The 26,388-nt window shown below is 44.5% G+C and overlaps 1 protein-coding gene across 1 annotated transcript; it reads left to right on the plus strand.

Annotated features, from left to right (window-relative positions):
• Window positions 1-1,157: 1,157 nt before the first annotated feature.
• On the plus strand, window positions 1,158-25,268 carry FBXL18 (F-box and leucine rich repeat protein 18). Its single transcript, XM_077829090.1, has 5 exons — window positions 1,158-1,251; window positions 4,077-4,277; window positions 5,486-7,032; window positions 10,787-11,005; window positions 25,112-25,268. Exons 1-5 carry the CDS (start codon window positions 1,234-1,236, stop codon window positions 25,266-25,268), a joined length of 2,142 nt encoding a protein of 713 aa, XP_077685216.1. The 5' UTR covers window positions 1,158-1,233.
• Window positions 25,269-26,388: the final 1,120 nt, after the last annotated feature.

The raw sequence follows: 26,388 nt of genomic DNA on the forward strand, positions 1-26,388 counted from the left end.
CTTAACCCTACAATCAGCTGTATGCAGTCTGTATGCCCCATTTTCAGGTCATTGAGCAAAACTTGACTAAACAGATCGGTTTAATTTTTCCTATATGTCTATTTTTATTTCACTTGATATTGATTGAATGCATTCCCATTCATAATACTATTATTTTTGTGTAATGTGATAGCACATAGAGGCCACTGATGGGATCCGGGCCTCATTGTGGCTTGGCATCTCACAATTTAAGGCCACCACCCTGCTGCTTGATACACAAACTGCACGATCCGACTGCAGGATTGAGGCTTAATTAATTAATAAATGCCTGAAGTGTTGTCCTCTGTTTGCAACAGGGTACAATAAATGCTTTCAATGAGGGAGTAGCCTGTGATAGCAGATAGACAGGCCTTCAGGCAAAGTCCTATACAATTTAATAGGGCTGAATCCAATATGAAGCTGCAGAAATTTCACAGGGTTCTATAGACACGAAGCTGAAACCAGCGTTACCAACTCTTATGAGTTTATCACGAATCTCACCATATTTGCTGCTTGTCCTAAAGTCCCAGCTCTTGGAGTCATGGGATTATGCAACAACCCTGGCTTTCATTTAAAGAAAAGAGTAAATTATTAGCTGTGATAAATGCTTGAAAATGTGATTCCCTAATGGCTCAGAAACTGGAAGGGAAGTTAAAAGACCCCTTCCCCCAGGTATTACTTTAATAACATATCTTGCTTTCTAAACCAAGTTTATGGGGGTTTTTTGGCACCTGACTCATGTTGCTTGGGGTTGGCAACACTGAAAACCCTATGACTGTTGTATGGAATGATGAGATCTTTTCTACAGGGAGGTTTTGCTGGCCCAGGCTATCAGGACCTATGGCAGAGAGTCTAGAGACGATTCTCCGTGTAATCTCATATCATGGCTCGAAGAACGTTTGGAAAAATTGCCATAAAGAATCAGGGATTGCCCAGTGCCACTCCCAACATGACAGCTAGGAAGGGGGGCTAGAGCCACTGCCACACTCAAGATGGCGGCACGAATGAGCGGCCAGGCCACTCCCAATATGGCGGCAAAAGGACGGCGCCACTCCCAAGATGAAGGCGAGGGGGAGGGGGCTGGCCCAGGAGAGAGAGCGGAAGTGAGGTCAGAGGTGCGCCGGAAGTGTGGGGGTGATCCTGAAGCCGGGGAAGCGGCTTGTTTAAGCGGCTCGGCCGGGCGGGCCGGGCTCTGGAGGCGGCTGCTGGGGGACCATGTTCGACCCGGGACAGGTAACGCTGGGGGCCCGGCCCCGTAGCAACCCCCGCCCCTCCCTCTCCATCCGACTCCGCCCCCTCCTGCCTGCATCCCTCCCCACAAAGCCTCTTCCCTAGGGGCCCTGCGGCCCCGCTTCCCCGCTACCGTCCCCTCGCTTCCCCGTGTATTCCGCCTCCCCCTTCCGCTCCCCCGCCGCAGGGCCCTGTCCTGAGTGGGCCAGGGAGGCTGAGCTCTCCTAGCCCCCACTCTCTGGTGGGGGTGGGGGCGCCGCACTGATGCCCCCTTGCTCTGGCGGGGGCCCTCGAGGGCAGGCTGGCGCCTTTCCCAGCGGGACAATCCCCATTCCCCGCGTGTCATAGAATCATAGAATATCAGGGTTGGAAGGGACCCCTGAAGGTCATCTAGTCCAACCCCCTGCTCGAAACAGGACCAATTCCCAGTTAAATCATCCCAGCCAGGGCTTTGTCAAGCCTGACCTTAAAAACCTCTAAGGAAGGAGATTCCACCACCTCCCTAGGCAACGCATTCCAGTGTTTCACCACCCTCTTAGTGAAAAAGTTTTTCCTAATATCCAATCTAAACCTCCCCCACTGCAACTTGAGACCATTACTCCTCGATCTGTCATCTGCTACCATTGAGAACAGTCTAGAGCCATCCTCTTTGGAACCCCCTTTCAGGTAGTTGAAAGCAGCTATCAAATCCCCCCTCATTCTTCTCTTCTGCAGACTAAACAATCCCAGTTCCCTCAGCCTCTCCTCATAAGTCATGTGTTCTAGACCCCTAATCATTTTTGTTGCCCTTCGCTGGACTCTCTCCAATTTATCCACATCCTTCTTGTAGTGTGGGGTCCAAAACTGGACACAGTACTCCAGATGAGGCCTCACCAATGTCGAATAGAGGGGACCGGACCCCAGAGAATCTAGTGTCACTTCGTGGAGTCCCCTTCCTTGCAGACTTTTCAGAATCGGCTGAACAAACATCTGTCAGGGATGCTCTAGGTTTATCTGGGCCTGTCTCAGGGCAGGGGGCTGGACTCTTCCCTTGCGGTCCCTTGCAGCCCTACCTTTCTATGAGTCTAACCTCACGCTCCCTGCTCCCCAGTTCTTTTGATCCTATTGGTGTTGGTTTGGCTTTGTTTTCTTTTGAGACCCAAGGACTGTTGTCATACTTGTTCTTGATTAGAACAAATGAAAGCACCATGGAAGGGATTAGAATGTCAAAATGAATGGAAAGGAACCTTAGATCAAGCTAGGCTAATTCTGGGGCCTGCTAGGTGATCCTTTCACTTCCATGTTTGGCGATCAGTGCCCGGCTGTGAGTTGTTTAGTTAAACTGGAAGGGGAATTGTCTAGGATCTTACTCGTGGATGAATTCTTTCTATGAGTTAGCAGGAATGTATAAATTGTGATCTTTGCTTCATGCATCTTTCATTATCCATGAGAACTGCATAATCACGGTTTCTGAAATGATAGTTAAAGGAGTGGTTCAGCTGTTTCAGTGCTCTAGCTGTAGTGTAGTGTGTTGGTGGGATATTTGTCCATGTCTGTGCTGGGTATTTATTTTTCTGTACTGGCTTAAAATGTTTTCTCTGTAGTTTAGAAAATGTACGTCTAGACTCTTAAAACAGGTTTCAGAGTAGCAGCCGTGTTAGCCTGTATTCACAAAAAGAAAAGGAGTACTAGTGGCACCTTAGAGACTAACCAATTTATTTGAGCATAAGCTTTCGTGAGCTACAGCGTCTGATGCATCCGATGAAGTGAGCTGTAGCTCACGAAAGCTTATGCTCGGATAAATTGGTTAGTCTCTAAGGTGCCACTAGTACTCCTACTCTTAAAACAGAGTCTGACCATAGGACCAACCAAACTCATATATCATATATATTTAGGATACTGCATGGCTTTCAGTCAGTTCAGCAAACTCAGTTTGAGCTCTTTTAAAGACAGGAGAAGAAATCCTGGCCCTCATCAAAATCAGTGGCAAAACTCCCATTGATTTCAATGGGACAGGATTTCCGTGAGGGTCTTTAATGATCTAGTTTGGTTCTTATCTCTGTGTAGGCATGCTGTAAACGCCATGCACTCAGGCCTGGGTGGAGAGGGAGAATGCAGTATCACTTTGCTACAGAATCATTCCCAGTGGCTGCTGCAGTGTTGATGAGCTCTGGGATTAATAGTCTGTTACCTGGGAATTCTTGCCATGACATCTGATCTCAAGGGAGAGGATAAAAAGGAAAAACAGAGGTGAAATATGGCTTTGTACTGACCGTAGAGGGAATATGGCTCTGCAATTTCTGTAGTTTCAAATGATGTAAACATCTGATGTAAAATGTACAAATAAACTGAAGGCAGATGGTGGTATAAAAGATGAGCCAAAGTAAGAGATTCTTTCTTAGGTCAAATGTCTTGAGGGTGGGGGGAATAGAGGTGATAGCTTGCATTTCTGAAGTAGGGGAAATTCACTTTCCCAATTCCAAAGCAGGTCTTGGGCAGTACTGGGAATTAACTAGTTTAGTAACAACACCATAGCAATAAACTACAAAAGCAGAATAAGCATAAAGGGGTTTTATTCTGTTTCTAAATCAGCACTTAGAAGGAGGCTGATGAATTGGCAAAACAGGGAGAAGACATTGCAGTATTGGCAAGGCAAGAGTGCAAAATCTGATCTCAAGGAAAGTTTGGCTCTGTAGACAGTAGTAGCCGATAGCTCAATACGTGAGGCTTCATCCATTTCCACCTTGGCTTATTTTATAAATCCTGTTCTTCCCAGGTCTGTTTTTTCTCCTCTGTCTCTCATTAACTCCATGAGGCTTCTGAACTGACTTGCTGCTCTATCCTTTCAGGAGATGCTGAGTGCAGAGATTGGGGAGGACAGTAATGGCATCAACCTGATGGAGTTCTCAGATGAGATCCTTTTGCACATCCTGAGCTATGTTCCTTGCACAGACCTTGTTCTGAATGTGAGGAGAACCTGCAGGAAGCTGGCAACTCTTTGTCTTGACAAGAGTTTAACCCACACGGTGCTACTTCATAAAGAATATCAGGTAGGGAGAAGCTGGTTTTATGCCCAGATGGGGCATGGGGATTGTGGCAGGCTGCCAGAGGGGGCTGCTTCTGAGAGTATGAAGACAGATTGATTTCTCCAAGTACAAAACAAATCATAAACATAGTTATATCCTTCTAGCCCTGACTTGGAGGGAAGGGGGGGATTTCTTAAGAATTAGAACAGTTAGTATGGCTACTCCAGAGACCTAGTATCACTTGGTTTAGGATGTAATCCAGAAAGCCAATGTTACAACCACTTCTGGTTTTCCACAGTGCTGTTTTAAAAAAAATTCTTAACTAGAATGTACAGTAGAACTATTTCAGAATGTTAGTTGTATTCCAAATCACTTAACTATATTGTAAAAAACCTTAAATTGTATGTAATAGCCTGCAGGTGATAAACTAAAGGGATAGTAACAAATTGAAAACAAGTAGCTTTTAAAAAAGTTAAATGTAGATTTGATCATTTCTGTCTTCCCAGGATGATAATGTTAAGATGTCATTACAATGTTTCTTATTTCTTTAGAATTTGTTTCTCTTCGTGTTAGTGAAGCACCCACATGAACAGGGGGAAATGACTACACAAAGTGCTGTCAAATACACAAAGTAAACTAAAACCGACAAATGTATTTTTCTGTCTCTTGGTTATAGAAAATATTAAGTGTTGTAATGATAGTAGGTAGTAAAAAACTTCCAGGTAGAAGTGTGACTTTTAAGTTGACTGTCTCTCTAAGTGTAGGAAAGGGAGAAAGCATATTTCATCTAATGTGGAATGGGCTGGAAAGTGGATGAAGCAGAGAGAAGCAGCAGTTGTTCCTCTGTCAACTTGAGCTGTTCTACAGATGCATAATTCTGCAGACATAGGGCCTGAAGCTGAGAAGTGGTGAATGCCCTCAGTTCCTGTCAGTCATTGTCACTTAGCACCTGTTAGGGTCAGTCAGTAATGCAGACTCAAACTAGAAACTAAATGAAATGTAATCTTCAAGATCCTAAGTCTGAAGGGTAAAACAAACTACCAGCAGTTACAACAATATGATACTTAGTACTTATATTGTATATTTATATATATCCAAGGGTCTCAAAACACTTTAGTAGAGGGTGTGTGTGTCATTATCCCCATTGTGAGATGGGAAACTGAGGCACAGAGAAGTGAGGCAGTATAATCATCCTCTTCAATGTTACTGAAGCAGTTTGTATTTAAATACAGGTCAACAAGGACAAAGTGAAGCAGCTTATGAGGGGGATTGGAAAAGAGATCCACCAGCTGAACATGGCTGGCTGCTACTGGCTGCCCAGTTCGACAATTGACTATGTAATACGATGCAAGAACCTGGTGAAGCTGAACTTGTCTGGCTGCCATCTCACCTCCCTCCGCCTCTCCAAGATGCTCTCTGCTCTCCAGCACTTGCGCTCACTGGCAATTGATGTAAACCCTGGTTTTGATGCCAGCCAGTTGAGCAGTGAATGTAAAGCCACACTTAGTCGTGTACTGGAGCTCAAGCAGACCCTTTACACACCGTCGTATGGGGTGGTTCCATGCTGCACCAGCCTTGAGAAACTGCTGCTCTATTTTGAGATCCTAGACCGATCCCGAGAAGGCTTCATTTTGTCTGGCCAGCTGATGGTGGGTGAAAGTAATGTCCCCCACTACCAGAACCTTCGTGTCTTTTATGCTAGGTTGGCTCCTGGCTATGTCAATCAGGAGGTGGTGAGACTGTATCTGGCAGTGCTAAGTGACCGGACCCCAGAGAATCTTCATGCCTTTCTCATTTCTGCCCCTGGCAGTTTTGCAGAGAGTGGAACCACTAAAAACCTTTTGGACTCCATGGCTCGAAATGTATGTTTGGATGCTTTGCAATTGCCCAAATCCTGGATTAATGGATCTGGCCTCCTTCAGCACTTGAAGTTCAACAACCCTTTCTACTTCAGCTTCAGCCGCTGCACCTTATCTGGTGGCCACCTGATCCTGCGGGTTATTAATGGTGGGAAGGATCTCAAAAGCTTGACCAGTTTGAATCTCAGTGGCTGCATTCACTGTCTGTCTTCTGACTCCTTGTTTCGGAAGGCAGAAGATGATATTGACAGCAGCATTCTGGAGAGTCTAGTTGTTTCCTGCTGCAATCTGAGACATCTGAATCTTTCTGCTGCCCATCATCACAGCTCGGAAAGCCTAGGGAAGCATTTGTGCCAGCTCCTGGCACGGCTAAGGCACCTGCTGTCTTTGGCGCTGCCAGTTTGCTCCATCACAGATGTTCCTACAAACACAGACAAGCTACCTGTACAGTCTGTGACTAATGTGGTGTCCCCAGGCCTTGGAAAGAAAATCCGGATCGGGGTGCCAACATACGCCAAGAACTTCTTGGAGCAGTCAAATCAGAAGTCTCAATCCTCTGTGTTTTGGACTCTATTGGAGAACCTCCCATTTTTGAAAAACTTGGAGTTAATTGGGTCCAGCTTTTCCTCTGCCATGCCCCGGAATGAGCCAGCAATTCGGAACTCACTGCCCCCTTGCAGCCGGGCACAGAGTGTTGGGGATTCAGAGGTGGCTGCCATTGGCCAGTTGAACTTTTTGCAGAACCTCACTTTAGCACAGATGCCTAATATCCTGACTGGTTCTGGGCTTGTTAGCATTGGATTGCAGTGCCAGCATCTGCGGACTCTCTCGTTAGCCAATCTGGGCATGATGGGAAAAGTGGTCTATATGTCTGCCCTCATGGACATGCTGAAACACTGCAAGTGCTTGAGGGATCTCAGGTGAGGGCCTGTTGTTGATCTCCATTTTCATTCATGCGTGTCTAGAAAGGTGTGTGTGTGTGTGTGGAGAAGAGGGGGATCTTTTTGGACCAACGTAAGGAGGAGAGTATACTAGTTTCTAGGTCCCAAGGAAGGAAGCTGTGTTGGCTTGAAAATTAGAGGGTTTTCCTCCTGAATAGCAGGATTGTTGAGATGGGCGTGGATGGTGTGTCCTGTATTGTCCTTGAGAAGCAGAGGTAGTCAGTATACCCTCAAGCCCCTGTGGGCTCCAAGGAGGACATATTCCTAAGACTGCGTCTTGGCAGTGCAGAGCATTACAAGTTAACATGTTGGTCTACAAAGAGCTCTCTTATCGAACCTCTGGTTAGATCTCTTAGCTGGTGTTTGCTCTATGCTGCCCAGCATCACAGAACATTTACCCTCCAAAAGCTGTCTTCATTGCTGCTTCTGAATTGGCCTTTCTCCATAGAGTCTGAATGCTTTAACTCTCCCAAACAAAGGTAGCAAGTCTCATCCAGGTACATAAAGAAACCTCAGCTATAGCTAAATAACAGTGATGAAAATGACATGGTGTAAATTCTGTCAACATTCTCACAACAGGTTTCTTCATGAGGTCTGCAGATGGCATTTAGGTCAATAGAACTTTTTCCTTTTAAAGGTTTCAGAGTAGCAGCCATGTTAGTCTGTATTCGCAAAAAGAAAAGGAGGACTTGTGGCACCTTAGAGACTAATCAATTTATTTGAGCATGAGCTTTCATGAGCTACAGCCCACTTCATCGGATGCATACTGTGGAAACTGCAGAAGACATTTTAAAAGACATTTTTAAAAACATCTTTGTGTTGGTGAAAACTGCTGGATTCAGAGCTCTGACTGACATCTTCTGTCTGTAGCAGGTGCATACACAGCGGCAGTAGAAGACAGGAGAGCAGCTTAGCCTTTGGCTTTGTCTACACGAGGGGCTTTTGCTGGCACAAAAGACAGTGGCGTGATTGCTGGCCGACATAGTTATGTCAGCAAAAATCCCTAGCGCAGATGCAACTATACTGGCAAAGCTACAGATATAGCTTATTTCACTTGGGGGTCGGTTTTATGCCAGTACAAAGCACAATTTTGTCATTATAGCTATGTCCACAGTACGAGTGTTTTGCCAGTCTAATGTACTGGTATCCCTATACTGGTAAAGGGCTTCTAATGTAGAGCTAGCTTTTGAGAGGCTAAGCATCTCCAAAAAGAGCTAGTTGCATCGCAAAACTAATCTTTGGAGAAAACAATTTGACCTGCAGTGGTCGCTTCCATTTGGCCAGGCCCAGAGAACTTTGCATCCAGGGACTATGGTATGCCTGTGCGCCACAGACTGGCCACTCCTGAGGAGAGGGTTTGTACAGCTTCCCACAAAGGAAAAGCCTGTGTGTCTCCCATGGCAGTGCCATAAGAACACTCTACTTAAGAAAAAAGAACAGGAGTACTTGTGGCACCTTAGAGACTAACAAGTTTATTACAGCATAAGCTTTCGTGGGCTACAGCCCACTTCATCGGATGCATAGAATGGAACATATAGTAAGAAGATATATCGATATAGATATACACGTACAGATAAGTTGGAAGTTGCCATACAAACTGTGAGAGGCTAATTAGTTAAGATGAGCTTATTATCAGCAGGAGAAAAAAAAACTTTTCTAGTGATAGTCAAGATGGTCCATTTAGACAGTTGACAAGAAGGTGTGAGGATACTTAACTTTTGGGAAATTGATTCAATATGTGTAATGACCCAGCCACTCCCAGCTGGGTCATTACACATATTAAATCTATTTCCCTATGTTAAGTATCCTCACAACTTCTTGTCAACTGTCTAAATGGACCATCTTGACTATCACTAGAAAAGTTTTTTTTTCTCCTGCTGATAATAAGCTCATCTTAACTAATTAGCCTCTCACAGTTTGTATGGTAACTTCCAACGTGTGTGTATGTATAATCTTCTTACTATATGTTCTATTCTGTACATCCGATGAAGTGGGCTGTAGCCCACGAAAGCTTATACTCTAATAAATTTGTTAGTCTCTAAGGTGCCGCAAGTACTCCTGTTCTTTTTGCAGATACAGACTAACATGGCTGCTACTCTGAAACGCTACTTAAGGTGTCATAACTTTCCAAATGGAGTTGGGGAAGGTTTTATCTGGAGGGGCTGCTCAGCATTTAAAATCTGGCAATAAAGTCTGTTGAAAACCGGATTGGGTGTCATTTGGCTAATTCCACCACCACCAAGAATTTTCTGCAAGCCTAGAAATTCAGGTGATGTTACAAAGCAGCAGTGTCACCTAGTGAATAAAATAGAGTATTACTAGTATGCATTTTTCTGCCACTTTCCCTACCTGTGTTTGGAAGTTATTAACCCAGAAAATGGGAGCCAGTGTGTCTTTGTGTCAGATTCACATTAGGATGATGACATATTTTGGATAAATCAGGCAGGTTTCTGATTTTCAGTTAACACAACCGGAGAAATGAGTGTAATGCAGGATCTTCAGTGACAGCCAGGTATTGCTCACCTCTATGGTGAATTGCTGGGTAGCTATCAAATAAAAACACCATTCCACAAGCGTCCTTACTGCCAGAAAGTTCTGGACTCGCAAAACATGACTTAACAATTATCAGGACGAAGAGTTGCTCAGATATGCCCCCATTCCACGAAAGGCTGGATAGAGATTATCCAGTTCAGGGTGGGATTGCCTGCTAGTTGTCATCTAATGGATTACACATCTCCAAGCTCCTGGCTCTGCTGACCCAATGACTGAGTCTCATAACGGCTTTGAGATCCTTCTAGCAAACCTGGACTGAGCAGCCATATCTTCCAGGTGACACTGACCTTTTGCAGTGGAGATACTTTCTGTAAAATTATTATTTTGTACATGCAGAATCTGGTTAGGCTGCAAGTTACAGCATGGAAACTGATAGCTTCCAGAAACTTCCGAAAGGGAGGGGGAGGTATTTAGTACTTTCCACTGTGTATTTTCAAATTGACACATTTCTTTCTGAAATAGTCCATGTGCTGCAGACTGACTGTCAGATTCCTTTACTTAATCAAATCCAGACCAACTCTTCAGCCCATGTGAAATATAGAAGAGGTCACATAGAAGCTTGTGCTGACAGATTCTTCTCTGACCCCTCTTCTTTCTCCAGCTCCTCTCTGCTGACCTCTCAGGGCTTGAAGATGTTCAGCCGCGTGGCTCAAAAGCACTAGGTCTCCATCAGTGTCCGTCGTGAATCAGTTTTTCATACTTGGTTCGCTCTGCCTGGAGTCTTACGTTGAGGTTGTTGCCTAGAGGATGGTGACTAGCTTGCTCAGCATTTGGACCTCTGGAGCAGCAAGGCCCCATGGTCCATGCCAGCTACTAGCCTTCTGACCAGATGCCACGTAGCCAAGTCTGGGCCTGCCTCAGTCTCTGTTTGCCGCTGTCATGTAAACAGCTCATTGCTGAAGGGTAGCGCTCTGTAAGCAAGAGGGCTGAGATTGGAATATCGCCTTTGCTATGGTGCTCCCACTTAGATATGAGACTACCATGTGTACTGTGTATATAGATAGTGCCAGGCCATTCCTGATCTCTGAATCCACCAGCTGTTTTCAAGTGGGAGCAACACATGGCTAAATTGGAGACACTTATTGCACCATTCATAGCCCCATACGAATGCTGCATCCCCCACTTGTTTTAAAGCAGAATTAAAATTCATCCTCTGACTTGTTTGTGTTTTTTCTTGCAGGCTAGAACAGCCGTATTTCAGTGCTAACACCCAGTTCTTCCAGGCACTGAGTCATTGTTCTTCTCTCCAGCGCCTTTGTATCATCTCCCGGAGTGGGACTCTGCAGTCTGATGCAGTGATGTCATTCATGGCCAACTGCCTTGAGGTCATCATGTGCCACATGTTTATGGGAGAATCTCTCACAGTTTGCAAAAATCTTCAGCAGTCCATTGTACGGAGGTGAGTGAGAAAGGGGCTGAGGTGGGATTTCTGGGGCTGTTCAGGATTTATCCCCATTGCCTTTCCCTCCATCTTATATATGGGTCAAGTGTGGGAGCACTGTGTAATGTTCTCCTGGCCTTTTAGCATGCTAAGAAGCTGACAGGTGAAATTTAACTCCTTGGCACAAAGGGTGGCCTCTCATTTTAATAAGAGCCAGTCAATGAGCTACTTGTAAGTATTCTGTACGGTTTTTTTAATCCGCTTGTCCCATCGTGATTGATTTGAAGCTTCAATCATACAGTTACATGATCAAGTGACAACTTCATGTAAACAACAAAAAAAAAAACATCTGGCAGCATTTTAAGTACTGAAGATGTCCGACTTTGAGCCTTTCCTCCTTCCCCACAAGTAACTACAGCTCATTCACAGACCGCTAATCCCTTGTGAATGTCGCTTTCTGATAGTGCCCCAGTAGAGCATTTCAAAGCCTTCTGATTGGCTAAGGGGGGTTCTTTTTGGTGTAGCCCTTGCATCTTTGGCAGTTCTTAAATAAGTCTTGCCTAGCCCCTTGCAGTGTTCTGAAGCTCACATAGTGGGAAGCGTTTGTGTATGAACCGTGAACTCCTTTTGAGAATAAAGCTTTTAATTACACTTGGCATGGTGGCAGCCAGCTCACAAAATATTTCCCATTCAACAGAGACTTCACGCTATTTTCCCCTCTCCTTTTTCTTAAGGCATTAGGTGTGTTTTCTTTATTACATTTTAATAAAAATTTCAAATCAAATGGCATTATTATTATTTATTATTGCATCCTAGATGGTAGCTCTACCCCAGCCCTTCCCCAGCTTCAGACTTGTTTTCTAGGATTAAATCCAGCAGAGGCTATGACTGTGTTATCTACCTAGCAAACTATGTATGAGACTGCTTATTACTGCCTCTAGGAGCATGCCTGTTCCTTTGGGATAGTAGCTATTGGAAAACATACCAACATCTGAGTAAATAAAGTCCCTGTGATGTGTCAATCATTTTTTGTGTTTTACTGGGCTGTCATATCTGTAAAGGCATTTCTTTATCTAATTCATTTGTGTGCCATGGGGATCTTTGGAAAGATCCAAAAATCCCCTGTCCGCTTTCTCCTACATGCCTGTTTGAGATGTCATTGCAGTGTTGGCCAGAATTTTAATATCATTTTATTATGCAGAACTATGCTATTCCTCACCCGTATTGCAGATCTCCTCCTCCTCCTCTTTTCTGTGCTACATATCACTTTTGTAAATTCTGTGTCTCTTTATATTTTAACACCCAGTAATTTTCCAAAGAGCAGCTGATGCCTTGTGGAAAATGCTGAAAACTGTCTTATATTTAGAAACAATTCTGCCTGTCATATTATTATACTTCCCTTGTGTTTTATTAATAGGGATGTTTATATGAAAACAGGATCTTTGGGGGTTTTTTAAAGAGAGCATCTGCTCCTGCTGTTAATTCCCCACCTGAAGTCATAATCCTCTGACACTGTAATTGGTGGCTCTGGAAACTATTTTGATGTCACGTAAGATTATGACTTCAGGAAGAGGATAAGCAGCAGGAGCAGATGCTCTCCTAAGCAACAAAGATTCTGTTCTCGTGCAACTGTCTCTAGTAATAAAATACAAGGAAAGAAATACAGAAAATGATGTGTAAGCAGAACATGAAAGCTTCCATGCCACATCAGCGAGTCTTTAACCATGTGACTTCTCCAGTGTTACCATTTTAGTCCTTGTACAAATATGCCTTCAAATGGGGTCAATAATTGACTCTCTTGACTGTGGTTTATCCGCAGCTGCGAGGGTAAAAAGATATACAGTAAAATTGAGACGAGCTTATTTTTGCTAGCTAGTTCATTGCTAGGTCTTCGGATGATGATTGTAGCTTGCCCAGTGTAGCTCTTTAGCATGCTGGTATTGTACCCCCAAATCCAACAATCTAATACTACAGAAAACACCCAGCAAGTATGACATTAAAATATCTTTATTCCAGAGTAAGAAAATAGTGATTTTGCTTTGGAAATTATTTATATGGGCTCTGTAAGGGCAGAAAACATGAAGGGCTAGTGTGTGTGGGAACAGGGCGCGGACTCTCAAAGCTGAATGTTTCTTTTTCTTCCCTCCCTCTGAGCCATGTGGGAGTACATTGGGACTTTCTCTGTCACTGCTATGGACTAGATGATTTGGTTTGGATTCTGGAGGGTCTTGGGGTTGGCTAGTTTTGAATGGGGAGGTGCACCTTAAGTGAGATTAATTGTCGTTTTAAAGCAGGCGTGGGCAAACTTTTTGGCCCAAGGGCCACATCTGGGTATAGAAATTGTATGGCGGGCCATGAATGCTCAAAAGATTGGAGGTGGGAGGGGAGGGGAATGAGGGCTCCGGCTAGGGGAGTGGGCTCTGGGGTGGGGCTGGTGGATGAGGGAATTGGGGTGCAGAAGGCTGCTCTGGGCTGGGACTGAGGGGTTTGGAGGGTGGGAGGAGCATCAGGGCTGAGGCACCGGGGGGGTTGAGGGCTCCAGCTGGGGGTGAAGGCTTTGGGGTGGGGCTGGGGATGAGAGGTTTGGGGTACAGGAAGGTGCTCCAGGCTGGGACCAAGGGGTTTGGAGGGCAGGAGGGGGATCAAGGCTGGAGCAAGGGGCTGGGTCGGGACGGCTCAGGTGCAGGCTCTGGGCAGTGCTTACCTCAAGCAGCTCCCGGAAGCAGCAGCATGTTTCCCCTGTCCAGCTCCTATGCGGAGGCGAGGCCCATCTGCAGGCACCGCCTCTGCAGCTCCCATTGGCCCCAGTTCCCGGCCAATGGGAACTGTGTGGGGCAGCGTTTGGGGCAGAGGCAGCTTGCAGAGCCCCCTGGCTGCCCCTACATGTAGGAGCCGGAGTGGGGACATGCCGCCGCTTCCGGGAACCGTGCGGAAAGCCCCCGACTCCGCTCGCTGGCTGGAGCGCCGGAGCGGGACAACCCCCGACCTTGCTCCCCGGTGGGACCTCGAGGGCCAGATTAAAAGTTCTGATGGGCCGGATGCAGCCCGCAGGCCATAGTTTGCCCATCCCTGTTTTAAAGGGATTTGGAGACTTGAAGGGCGACTCTGGAAAAGCTTACTGTTAAAGCTGCAGAGGTGATCTTGCTGGAGCCTTTAGAGTTTGGAGTGCTCAAAAACATGGTCTAGAGCAGTGATATTTGGATGCTGGTCCATGGTCGCATGCTGGTGATCCGGGGAGAGCGGACTGGTCGTGTGGTGCTGTTTCTCTCTCCAGCTGCTGAGTTGCATTTAGAAGAAGCTGAAAATACATTATTTTTCTAATACTATTTTTCTGTGTAGGTAATTGCTGCAGCCTTCACAGGGATGTTGATTGACTGTCAGCAGGAGGGGAGGTGGCCCATAATCATAAAGAGGAATGTTGGTGTTTAGGAGACACTGTTCAAATGTCCAAAGTTTAAGAATCCTTGTCTGGTAGATGGACTGCAGGGGGAGTGGAGCCAGGAACTCTGGTGTTTCAATACCAGCTTGGTATGGCCTTGCTTTAAGTCCTCAATTAATTCTCTTCAACTTTCTCCTCATCTGTACAATGGGGATCATATTTGTGCCTAACTCGCTGATTGACTAGTGGGAGGCCCAGAAGTTTAGCTCCTGTTGGGTAGAGATGAAGAGGTTGATAATTGTGTCCTTTCAGTCTCGTGGCTACTATAGGCAAGAAGGTGTGTAGGCCCAGCTTTTCATGGACTTCGTTCTATGGTAAGGTTCCTGGATTCCGCAGCACTATGATGTGAGCTGGGAGTTCTACAGCAGGATCATCTCATTGTCTTAAGTGTAGGCTTTTAACAAATGAATTTTCATATTTAAATCAGTGCAGTACCCTCTCTGAATGCACTGGTATTCAATTCTATTTTATGTCCCAACATCTTTGTTGCACTAGAGATGTTCAGATGAACAGAACAGTTGTAACATAAAAGTTGCAGGGGTGAAGCTGAGTTTACTGGCAGTTGACGGGGGATAGTTGGGGTTTTTGTCATTAGTGAAGAAGAGGTATTACAGTGATTGGATGCTTATGCTATAATGATTAGTGAAATAGCTAACAATGTTGCAACTTAAATTATTGTCAGTCATAAGATTTGGACAGTTCACACCTCTCAGAGCTATTGTGTCAGGCTGTCTACAGAGTCAAGAAGAGATTGCTGCCTCAGTTTACATTTGGTTCATGTTTTCAAGGTTTTCTTCCCATCAGAAGGGGTAGAAACCATTTTTATTTTAAACGAAAACTTAAATTTTGGAGCACAGCTCTGTGGTAGGGGGTGCCTTCCATGGCTGTGGAATATATTGGGTCCTGACTCTTGACAACTTTATAACTGGAAGGTTTTGTGTAAATGTTGGCGTGTAGCCAGCTTCAGAAATACAGTTGTCCCAGTTGGTAGCTGAGTATTAATGGTCTCTATGCATGTAGTTTATTTCAGTCTCTAATGTAGATGCATATTTGTGAGCTTTTAAACATTGGTATGTTTGTGGTATTCGGTTCTAGCTTCCTTCACCTGTTTGCTATCCATGTGTTGGCTGTGGTGGTCACCTTTTCCTCCAGATGCCTCTGATATAATTTTGTGTCCACTGCATTGGCACACAGTAGAGATTGTAGAACTGATATGGAGCCCCCCTCCCCCCCCCCCCCGATAGTTCAGCAAACAGGATGACGAGGCCACATTCTCCTCTGAACTGCAGAGGAGACTAACTATATCACTGTAAGCAAATATGTTTGTTGGCATTTGGGGTGGGATGGGGGAAGAGGGGTGTTGTATCATTCACTTCTCATGTTGTCCAAGCACACGAGTCCCTCTTAGGAAAGGAAGGGATTAATTAGAGCATTAATCTGGGACTTGGGAAACCCAGGTTCGGTTCCCTGTGCTGCCACAGACTTCCTGTGTGTGCTTGGATAAATCACTTAGTATCTCTGTGTCTTCATTCCCCATCTGTGAAACCGGGATCGTGGCTTTGCCTTACCTCATGGAATGTTGTGAGAATAAATATATAAAAAGATTGTGGGAGGCCCAGATTCTTTGGTGATGGCGACCATCTGAGTACCTAGCTAAAAATGGAGCGAATGAGAATACTGCTGTTTCCTTTTTAGATTTGCACATTACCACAACCAGAAATACACTTTTGAAATATTTCACTCCAGATGGGCATTACATTTACTTAAGTAGGCGTTCCATTAACACTGCTCCACGTGTTAATTCTAGAACCGTACTGTAAATATTATGTTTCATGAATATGGAGCATGACGGTTTTAGATTCCAGTCTGACTAATTCTGTTGAGCAAGAAAGTTTCCTCGGGTGGCAAAATTAAATGCTTCCTTCTGGGATTTGTTTTACTAACTCTTGCTGTAGATTTTAAAAATAGTTGTACATAGCCAGTGTGTCAAATCCTATTCCAGCCAGACACTTCCATAGCGTTAGGACATTGCTTTCTTCTCCAAGCTGCTTTCCCAGAGTAGATTTTTGAATTGTAGTTCTCATAAAGCTCCACTAGATAGAGCTGTGGTATATAGTAGATCTACCACCAATGTTGACTTTTTTGTGTGTTGCGGGCCATGTAGTTCTTCACCCCAGAAATCTTGCAGAAAAGGATGGAATTCAAATCACTTTTGCATAGTACTTCTACATGGTGCCATTAATGGGCATGGTACTTCACAAATGCGGAAGAGAAGTTCCTTTTCCTGCGGAGTTTACCAGCGAAAGAATGGACTGCAGAAAGAGGTGTGGTATTAAATGTTTGGCAAATGTCTTACTGGCTCCAGAGACTTTTTCCCCCCAGTTTATTTTTAATCATTTGCAACTGGTAATACTCAGTCTTTAGAATATTACACCTATAGCACCTATCACTGCAGCAATTTTCAGCCACGCTTCAATAGTAAATAGTAGAAATCTCTGAAAAGTCCCTGACAAAACACCATAGAAATAGACTGGAAAGGCAACTATATCTCAGCGATTAAAAAGGCCTTTATCAGAGAGAAGTATCATTGAGGATTTTTGGAATATAAAGCTAAAACATCAAGGAATACATTAGAGTTATGATATTTATAGTAATGAGATCATTAAGTTAAGACTGAGATGTCAGATCAGAGCTGGACAGCTTGTGGTTTCAGACTAACTGCAGTGTTTTGAAGAGGTATGTGATGAAGGGTGGTGATTGCACTGCCTGGTACAGTTATTTGTCTCGAGAATGCATTACTGTAGTACCCTATACTTGCTGCGACTATTGAAGTCTGCTGGCTAGCGAGGGAGTGGCCAGCTACTCTAGCAGCATTAGTTACAAGGTGGTCTGGGGGACTGATGCAGGATTGGGAGCCAGACACTCCTGTTTTCCAGTCCTGGCTATATAACTGTCTTGCTGTTGGCCTGGGACAAGTCAGCCTCTCTCCCTCTGTTTTTCCATCTGTATTGGTTACCTGTCTCCATAGAGGTGTTGAAGATTGTTTATGCAGTGCTTTGTGCATTTAAAATGTTGTGTTTAGTAGTACACCAATGCTGCAAAGTGACTGACTCCACAATTCTATTCCTCTAGCCACCACTGTTCCCAGCCCCAATTGTGAATCCTAGGAACTGGAGACTGGGGAGAGAGGAGGAAAAGAAGTACCAAGTCACCTTTTCCAACCCCATGCCAGTGTAGGGTTCTTCCCAGCATTGTAAATGGAGTGCCGTGTCTAGTTTGAATGGACTTCGGCAATAGGACTCCTACCACTTCCCTGGCATGGCTATTCCACAGTCTGATTAGACCTCCCTGTTAGGAAACTTTTCTAGTATTTAGCCTAAGTCTTCCTCTGCTCACTTTCATCCTTTTCTAACCCTAAACTCTTGGATCCTCCTAAATACTTTCTCCTATGTTGACGGTTACACCCAACATTTTAAGTTTACCCAATTCCCCTCCCCCTGACTCTCCTTAGTTGTCATTTAGTCTAGCTTATGACTATTTAATTCTCACTTTCCTCAGATGTCAGTCCCTCCACCCCATTAATCATTGTAGCTGTTCTCTGAAAGTCCCAATTGGTCAACCTCTTTCTAGTGAATGCACTTTTTTGACCCAGTGGATTCTTATTCCGCATGATGCTCAGTTCCAATTTTGGTTCAAACTCTGAATGGCTCCTATGGATGTTACCTCTGACTTGCAGAGCTAAAGCTCGGGGGGGCGGGGGTGTGTGAAATCCTGTGAGGGTGAGAAGCTAGTGCAAAATTACAAATCTTCCTTGTGTATTCTGCAAAATTCTCCACCATTCTCTTCTATGCTGCCCACCTGGATGTTAGCGATTACCTTGACATTGCAAAGAGCGGGTATTACTGCCTATGGCTTATGCTAGATTGAAAGCTGAGTCTTTGCCTTCTCTTCTCTCCACTTCTTTCTGACCTTGAGAAACGACCTCCTAGTACACTGCTGTTCTTTGTGAACCCAGTGTTGGCACGTTAGCTGCCAAACCCACTTCACTAGCCTAAGTATATTGTGGACTCAGTCTCTGCCTCTGATTGCAAGAAGGCTTAATGTATCGCTAGACTGGCATAGTGAATCATTCAAACCTTGTTCCAGCTTTCATTATCTGTTTGTTTCCTGCTCTTAGAAACCCCTGAATCATCCTGTCTCAGACTGAATTAATAATAAACTGCATCCTTGTCCACTTACATTACCTGTTGGAGTGCTTGGTGAAATTTGACTGTATTCTGGGCATCATTAGTACTGCCTAGCTTCGACATGGGCCAGATATGGATATAGCTCTATGGGCAAGCTGATCTGATTTGTAGGTGCATCCCTGATGGCATTTTAATGTTTTCTTTTTGGGGGCCACCCATCTGTCCCCTTTCTGGCTGCATTCCTGTTGTTAGCCTGCACCACTCCTCCTAATTACTTGTATGCATGCTGTGGCGGGTACTCAGTTGGGGAAGTGTTAGAGGATTGCGTGGTCTGGACACAGTCTTCCTCAAATAGATCTATAGCCCTGTGGCCTGTGCAGCATGATCTCTTACTTTCTCCTGGCTATGCAGTCCTAGTGGAATCTGTGCCCTGGTGCCTCTTTGCATACATGAACGTGGGTATGAAGAGGTTTGAACAGAAACGTAGCTTTAATGTGTTTCCAAAGTAGGAAATGCACTTAATTGAGCAGCTATTGCAATAACATCTTAATCTGCGGAAGATGTTAAGAAAAAACTTCCCAATGCGTTTCAGCTTCTTCTGGCAGAGTGCAGCTCTAGGACTTGTGTGGGGTGCGCTGGCATCTTTCCTTTGGTTCTCGTCTCTTAATCTCCACTGCCCACTCATGTTTGACTGCTTGGTCTGCAGCTCAGTGGGCATAGTAACTTCCACTTCTTCAATACCCCAGAATCTCAAAGCACTCTATTGTTAAGCCTCATGGCACCCATGTGGAGTTAGTGATGTATCATCCCCATTTTACAGATGGAGAAACCTAGGCACAGAGAGATGAAGTAATTTGCCCATGCTCAGACAGTGAGTGTGACAGATCTCACTGCCTGTTCACGTTTCCTACCCACAACACTATCCTTTCCCTGCTGGGAAATGACATTGTGTCGCTGAAACCTAGGGACAAGCAGCAGGATAATCTGGCTTGTCATTACTTGACTGGCTTCCAAAGAGTCCTGTCCACACCCATTGGTCAGAGTTTGGAGGCTGTAGTTGAGTCTTAAAATGAGGGAAATTATGGGGTTCCTTAGGATGCTATTGGGGACAGCTCGGTCATAGCAGATGTGGGGATGAAGAGACCTGGCTACCAGAAAGTGCTTTCAAAACAGAGCTGTACTGTAAATGTGGCTGGTTTTGCTGAATATGAACAAATTGTGGGTATTTTAATGAACCCAAGAATCTTGCTTTCCTGTGAAGCTCTTGACTGCAACTCCTGCTCTGGGGTTATGAACTGGAGTCTGCTAATCATTGATATTCCAAAGGGTCCACAGCAAGAATGGCACGGGGGAATTGGCCCACTTTACAGTGGCTACAAACCAGCTTTGTACCCCTCTCGGGAGACTCGGTGAAGGACAGGTAGATGTAAATGGAGCTCTCTGTCTCATGAAAGAAGGCACCTTGGGGATAATTATACCAGCACGTTCCAGGGAGCCAGAGCTTTGGTACGGATGGAAATTAGCCCCATAGAAGTTATTGGGGTAGGGAGATGTGTGTGCGCACGCATGCATGTTTGTTTTGGAGACTGTCATAGCAGGATATGACGACTGACATTTCCTAGTGCCAGTGGAATGTGCTGGAAAGGACCCAAGCAGCAGACCCTAATGGTATGTATGCTTGGTGTGATTGGAAGGAGGAGAAAAATGCATATATGTCATGCCACTTAAGATGACCTGTCTAGCACTCTGGCTCGCAATCTTTTTTAATACTAAATTAATTCACTATGAACTGTGTGCCCTGCTGCTCATGTTTTCTTTGTAGCTTCTGCCATGCCGCGCATCAGGGAAGGGGATTTCAAGCCCTGGCATCGCTTATAGGCTTCAGCCCGACATTTAAATCACAAGTGTCTCTTCCAGTGAAAACAAAACTGCTGGAGTTTCTGGTTTAAGATGAAACAGCGTGCACATATGTACACATGTGGCTGAAACAAATTGATATGACCAGATATAGGGCAAAATTTGAGTTGTACTGAATTCCCCTTTCCTGGTTAATTAGCTGCTTTCTGAAGTAATGCTCCAAAGTTAGAAGTGATGTGTAAGTGCTATTACAAAATGGTAAGTGGGTGTAAAGGAGTCTAAGATTGTATAATTTACACACTGAGAGGCTGGCAGAAGGTAAACCAGAGCGTGGTAGGATTGGAAGAATAGTGGATTAATTCTAAATGGAGACTGGATCCAGTTCAACTAAAGGGTACCCTGCTCCCCCCAAATCATGGCATTCCTGGCTCCCTACCAGTACTACTTCCTCCCTAGTCTCCATGTAGGGTCCCAAAACTCCTAGATGGTATCCTCTCCCTCCCCCCGCCCCCCCCCCCCCGTGGATTTAAATTTGGTGTCTTCGTGACCCCCGTAGCCCAGGTCCTGAATTTGTGGATTCATGGATCCTGCCATAATCTTCTAGCAGAGGAGCTAGAGGAGTCGTCCTTTAGCTGCTTTTCGTGCTACACACCTCTCCTCCATCCCCTCGTTGTGTAAGTTATACCAGCTTAGCTGCCCTTACACCTACTTACGGGCATGTGTGAAGTGATGTGCCAAATTCAGAAGATGTGTAACATACAGAACCTTTGTTATATTCCTCTGGAGGTCTCTGGGAGATTTGTTTCAATGCAGGATGTCACCAAGTCCCTTCAAAGTTCCTCCTTATAACCAAGAGAAAATAAGTTGGCACAGTGCCTACCGCATTGGGGCCTTTTTCCTAATGACAGTCTCTGGGAGCTACTGCAATGCAAATAACTAAATTGAGGTTTTAATAATCTGTGCCCTAGTGTTGCATAATCTTTGCTAAACTTCGCTTGTTCTCAGCTGTCCTTTCTATGCAACTTTAGTAGGTGGAGTTTAAGGGGCTCATTCTGTTTCCACTTTAAAAGTACATCTGACAACACATCTATGGGTGTTTGCCATGAGATAATGAATTCAGCCTAGTGACTCTTTTGTCCTGCAGAAAATCAAGGAAATCTGATTGAAGTACAGATTTGCTTTCAACTTTTCCTTCCTTTTTTGACTTTGTCCATGACCTACATATTGGATCCTGCCGTGCCAGTTGGAAATAATTGAGATTGTAGTGTAGGTTATTTACCAGACTGTTCCTTTGAAAATACTCTTACTGTGCCCAGTCCACGCTCGCTCTGACATAATTTTGGGGCAGGCAACAAAGCTCCATTAACCCTTTTTGGCTAACAGCCTTTTTCAGTACATTAGGTGTAATTAAAGGACGGGATAGGAAGGCAAGGGTCCTGCTTTTGCTAATGCCAGAATGAATTTGAAGTGTGCCCTGCATCACAATCGGTGTGTCCATTTTTGAGCTCCAGGGATGACTATAGCCAATTGCAGATTTTCACATCCAAATTTACATAATCTTCAGAAACCTGCTTTTGCATAAAGTGCTACTGAGCTCTTGTTGGTTTGAGGCTAAGTATACTGGATCAGAGGCTGCTATGGAAAGCTTGTCCTTTTCTTTGTTATCCCAGAGATTTCCCCCCCGCCCCTCCCAAGGATAAATATTAAAGAGCCAGCTAGTCAATTGCATAGAAAACTTACTTTCATGTAATTAATCATGATGAGTCTAGTTTGGAGATTGATTTGTAGGAGAAAGCAAGCAACATTCACAATTTTTGGCTTGTTTTCCTTGGAATAGAACAGGGATTCAAGTCTGGAGCTGCAATTCTTTTGTCTCCCCAAATCCACGTCTCCCTCCATCTGACAGGTTTTCACTAACCACACCATAGACTTTCAGAGGTAGATCCAGTTTGAAATTCATCCAAGTGTGGAGTGAGGGAAGAATCTTCAAGAAGATTACAGCAGCTATGCTGCAACTCATTAACTCAATCTCTTCCCCTTCTCCACCCCATGCCTGGGGTCTTTTAGTGCTAGTACTAAGTGCTGTTCACTTAATCTAGCCCACCTGGACAGGTGTATGAAGAATGGAATTGCCTTCCGGCAGAGGACTGAAGGAACATACATACAGCATCTGTAGAGGAGTCTGCTTTTGGGAAATGCTAATCCCATTTTAGCATTGTGACAGCAGCTCGTTAAAAGTTGTTTTGAAATTTGCAGCTAAAGCAGCGGCTTTGCACGCACACATTGCTGAGAATAATGGTAAACAATGTGCGTTTCATTTTAAATTGTGCAAATCGAACATGGAAAGAATTCGCAGGCATAAACTGGCTGTGGTAGGCAATTTATAAGTTTCAGAGCAACATACAGTTTCCAGTTTTAAAAAAATACAAATCACAAAATTCAAAGGCATATTTTGGCTTTTTTTGCTGCAGATCAAGTTCAAAGCTCTTCAAAAAATATTTCCATAAATCCGGCTTCTTGGAAGGCATATTTAATGTGTATTTTTCCAGTACTCTGAGGCAAATTGTGTAAACTTGGTTTGAGTCCCACTTTTTAACTAATGTATAAATATAGTTTGTCGTTTGTGTGGTGGTACGGTAGCATCCAGAGACCTCAACTGAGATTGGGGCTTTGCTATGCTGGATGCTGTACAAACACAGAAATAGGAGATTTTTTTTTTTTTTCGCCATGAAGAACTTACAATCTAAGGCACCAGTCCTAAAAAGAGATCTGCCTGGGTGGGTGGACCCCTGCACTGAGCCCCAGTGAACTTGTGATGGGGGGGGAGGGAGTGAGGTTATTAACATGGTTCCTTCTTCATCAGGATTGTGGGTCTTAAATGACTACCGTATGAAGAGCTGAGGGGGGGAGAGAATATCCAATATGTTTGCTATATTCTAGAGTTCAAATTACATAAATACCAACTTTACCCAATTGCCTTTCGCCTAGCCATTATTTGTTGGCTAATTTCTTGCAAGCATTGCTGCAGAAATAGGTCCTGAGATGGGAATTGGAGGCAAGAGTGACGGGTTTATGGATTTGTTTCGGGACAAGTTTCCGTGCGTAAGAGTTGGCATGGAAGGAAGCACTAATGCGTTTGTGGGAGGTGCTCCTTAGGTCCGTCACCCAGAGAGAAATGCGAGCCTCTTGTGGATCGAACTGCAGCATGATATATCTGCCAGCATTAATCTTTAATCAGGAACAATTACTCTGAAGTTTCATGTGGGATTCTAGCACCTGAACTTACGATCACTCCTGCAGCCCTGTATCACCATGATATGGATAATAATTTTAGCGTGATGGGTGTGCTCAGAATTGTGTAGACAATAATCTTGGTCTACAGCGGACACCACTACAGTTCAGACACATGATTCACAGGCTGAATGTCAAACTAGGCTCTGCCTTAGTGGGTTTATGTTCTAACGTGGATCCAGCCTACCCTATAACAGTTAAGGAATAAACTCTGGACGCACTGCTCAGGGAGATTGCTAGCAGGGTTATAGCAATAACCCATGTGTTTTAAGATATGGTTGCATGTCTATTCTAATAACAGCAACCTAGACATGGCTCTACTCAATCAGCCAATCAATGCTAAAAGACTTACCTGTCCTCATTCTGATGGTCTTCTCTTACCCTGTAATCTGTCCTCCCTTTCCCCCCAATATCTGTGTTCTTCTGTTACTTCTCTGGGTTGCTGTCATGCATAGTACTTGCTATCTGGGCCTGCTTTAATTTCAAAAATATTGCATATGGATTTAACTTCTGCTGTTTTTCCTGCTCTGTAATTACAACCCTGCTGCTCCTGTCTCTCCTGTTGTCACACCAGTCTGCTCTCCATCGAAAGGTCTGTGATGCTCAGCGTCTGCTGAACGAGGTGGCAAAAAAATTAGGAGCAGAAGGGGCTGAGGCTAAAAAGATTGGTGTAGAAAGCAGTGGAGGTAAAGGGCTAATAGATTTAAAAAGATAGTAAACCAAAATTCTAGTGGCAAATGTGGCTGTTTGCTTTTGGGTTTCCTCAGGACTGGAACTGTGTGTATCTGTCACAGGCTGTTGTGACTTTTATTAAAAATGACACTGTTGCCAGTGTGTTATTCTAACGTGGATAAACATTGAGTATCTGCAGTAGTAGAGCTTTCCTTTTTCTCTGACCGCAGCGTTTGTCCTCCATGTGCTGTACAACTGACCCTTCAGTGATAATCCCAGGCCCAGTCCTAGGGCAAATCCCAGACAATTTAGTCCGGATTTTGCAGGCCGTACAACCTGCCATTGTTAGTGAGAGCTTAAGTGGCTACCCACCAGCATCTTACTCAGCTAAGGAATCTCTCATTCAAAGTTCTGAGGATCCTTTCCTCCTCTTGTAAGAGCTCCATGTTGTGGTTCCCAATCTCCATTTTGGATCAGGACTCCTTTCCGATGCCTCCTAAATTAGCCACATGGACCCACTGCAAGGTAATAAAGTCCCACACAGGTGGGAAAACTTGATTTCCTGTCTCGGCAAGACTCCCCTTCCCCCTCTGCCGCCTCCTACTCTACCCGTGCAAGTTTTTTCTCTTGTTGCAGAACTAGCATTTCTCCTTGGCTAATAACTTGTATCTGATTTAGTTTCCAGGCAGACCGCCCTGCATTAAATGTCATCATTTTCCCTCTACTACATGAGGACTTGACGGAGGTCATCAGAGATGTCCCCATGATGCACTTGGATGAAATTACCTTGTTTAAAAGCAGAGTGGCTGAGGAACCTCCAAACCTGTGGTGGTGATTATGCCATAGCACATGTAGAACAGTTGGGATGAACGTGTGCAACAGCTTCTTATTGGCCTGGATCCCCTTCTTGAGCTTATGGCCGCCTTATGGGATGCTGTACAATCACTTTAAATCAGTGCAATCGAAAAGCAAAAGAGCCTGGGCAAACATTGCGGTGGGCAAACAGACCTTGCACAAGAATATACAATATCAAAGCCTTTTGGAACCATATGGGGATTTCCTTGTGGTTAATAATGAATTCCTCTTTTACTTTATATTAGTTAAAGGTAAGAGAAACCAACTTAAAGAATGCTCCCTTTCTTACCCTTCTCCCCTTGTTGCTTGATATATTTCTGTAGGGGTCCTGTGTACTTTGGTGGTATGTGCTGTTGTTTCCTCAGTGATCATTCTTTGCTTGAGTCTGTTATTAATGGCAAAGTAGAGGGCCTGATTCTGTGTGAGTTAGTGTCCCTCAGTTACAATGGGCACAAAGGTGTATTGTTTGAATGAAATGCATCATAGCTCTTATTATAGATGTGTGTACATAGTTACGCACGTGTGATGAGAAGTATTTCAGGGTATTATCTTTTGAGAGAAGTACCTCAGGTTTGTTTCCGCCCCCCACCCCACCCCAGTAGCAAATCATGATTGTTAACCTTTCAAGCCCATTGCTACGTTCTTCTTGCTGTTAGTGTTTGGACCGTTTGGCTTGTGGGGAAGAATTCCTCATTTGTGTCTTGAGTTTCTCCTCTAGATTTCACAAACTCCGTGTTACCAAATCTCCAACCTGAATCCCATCTACTCTAAAAATAATAAATAAATCAGCGGTGGTCTAGAGACGTTAGAACACCGTTCCAACTTTCAGTGTAGGTGGGAGCCTAGTGGACAGCTCTATCCCCAAATCATGTGGATGAGCACACACTAATTTCAGAGATTATATGGAGCATTTTCAAAGGGTAACTTCATAAGACTTGCCTGCTCTACTGAATGTTCTTAAGAATTTGTAGTGGGCTGGATCACTTTTCAGAGTGCCTTATTGATCTAGCACTTTCTAAAGTGTCAAATCGCAGTGCCAAAAGCCAAAGTGCACGTATTTAGTACAAACGTTCTGGGTGGTGGTAGGATTTCCCTTGAAG

This window comes from Eretmochelys imbricata, chromosome 10, assembly GCF_965152235.1.
Source record: "Eretmochelys imbricata isolate rEreImb1 chromosome 10, rEreImb1.hap1, whole genome shotgun sequence".
NCBI classification, from domain to species: Eukaryota; Metazoa; Chordata; order Testudines; family Cheloniidae; genus Eretmochelys; species Eretmochelys imbricata.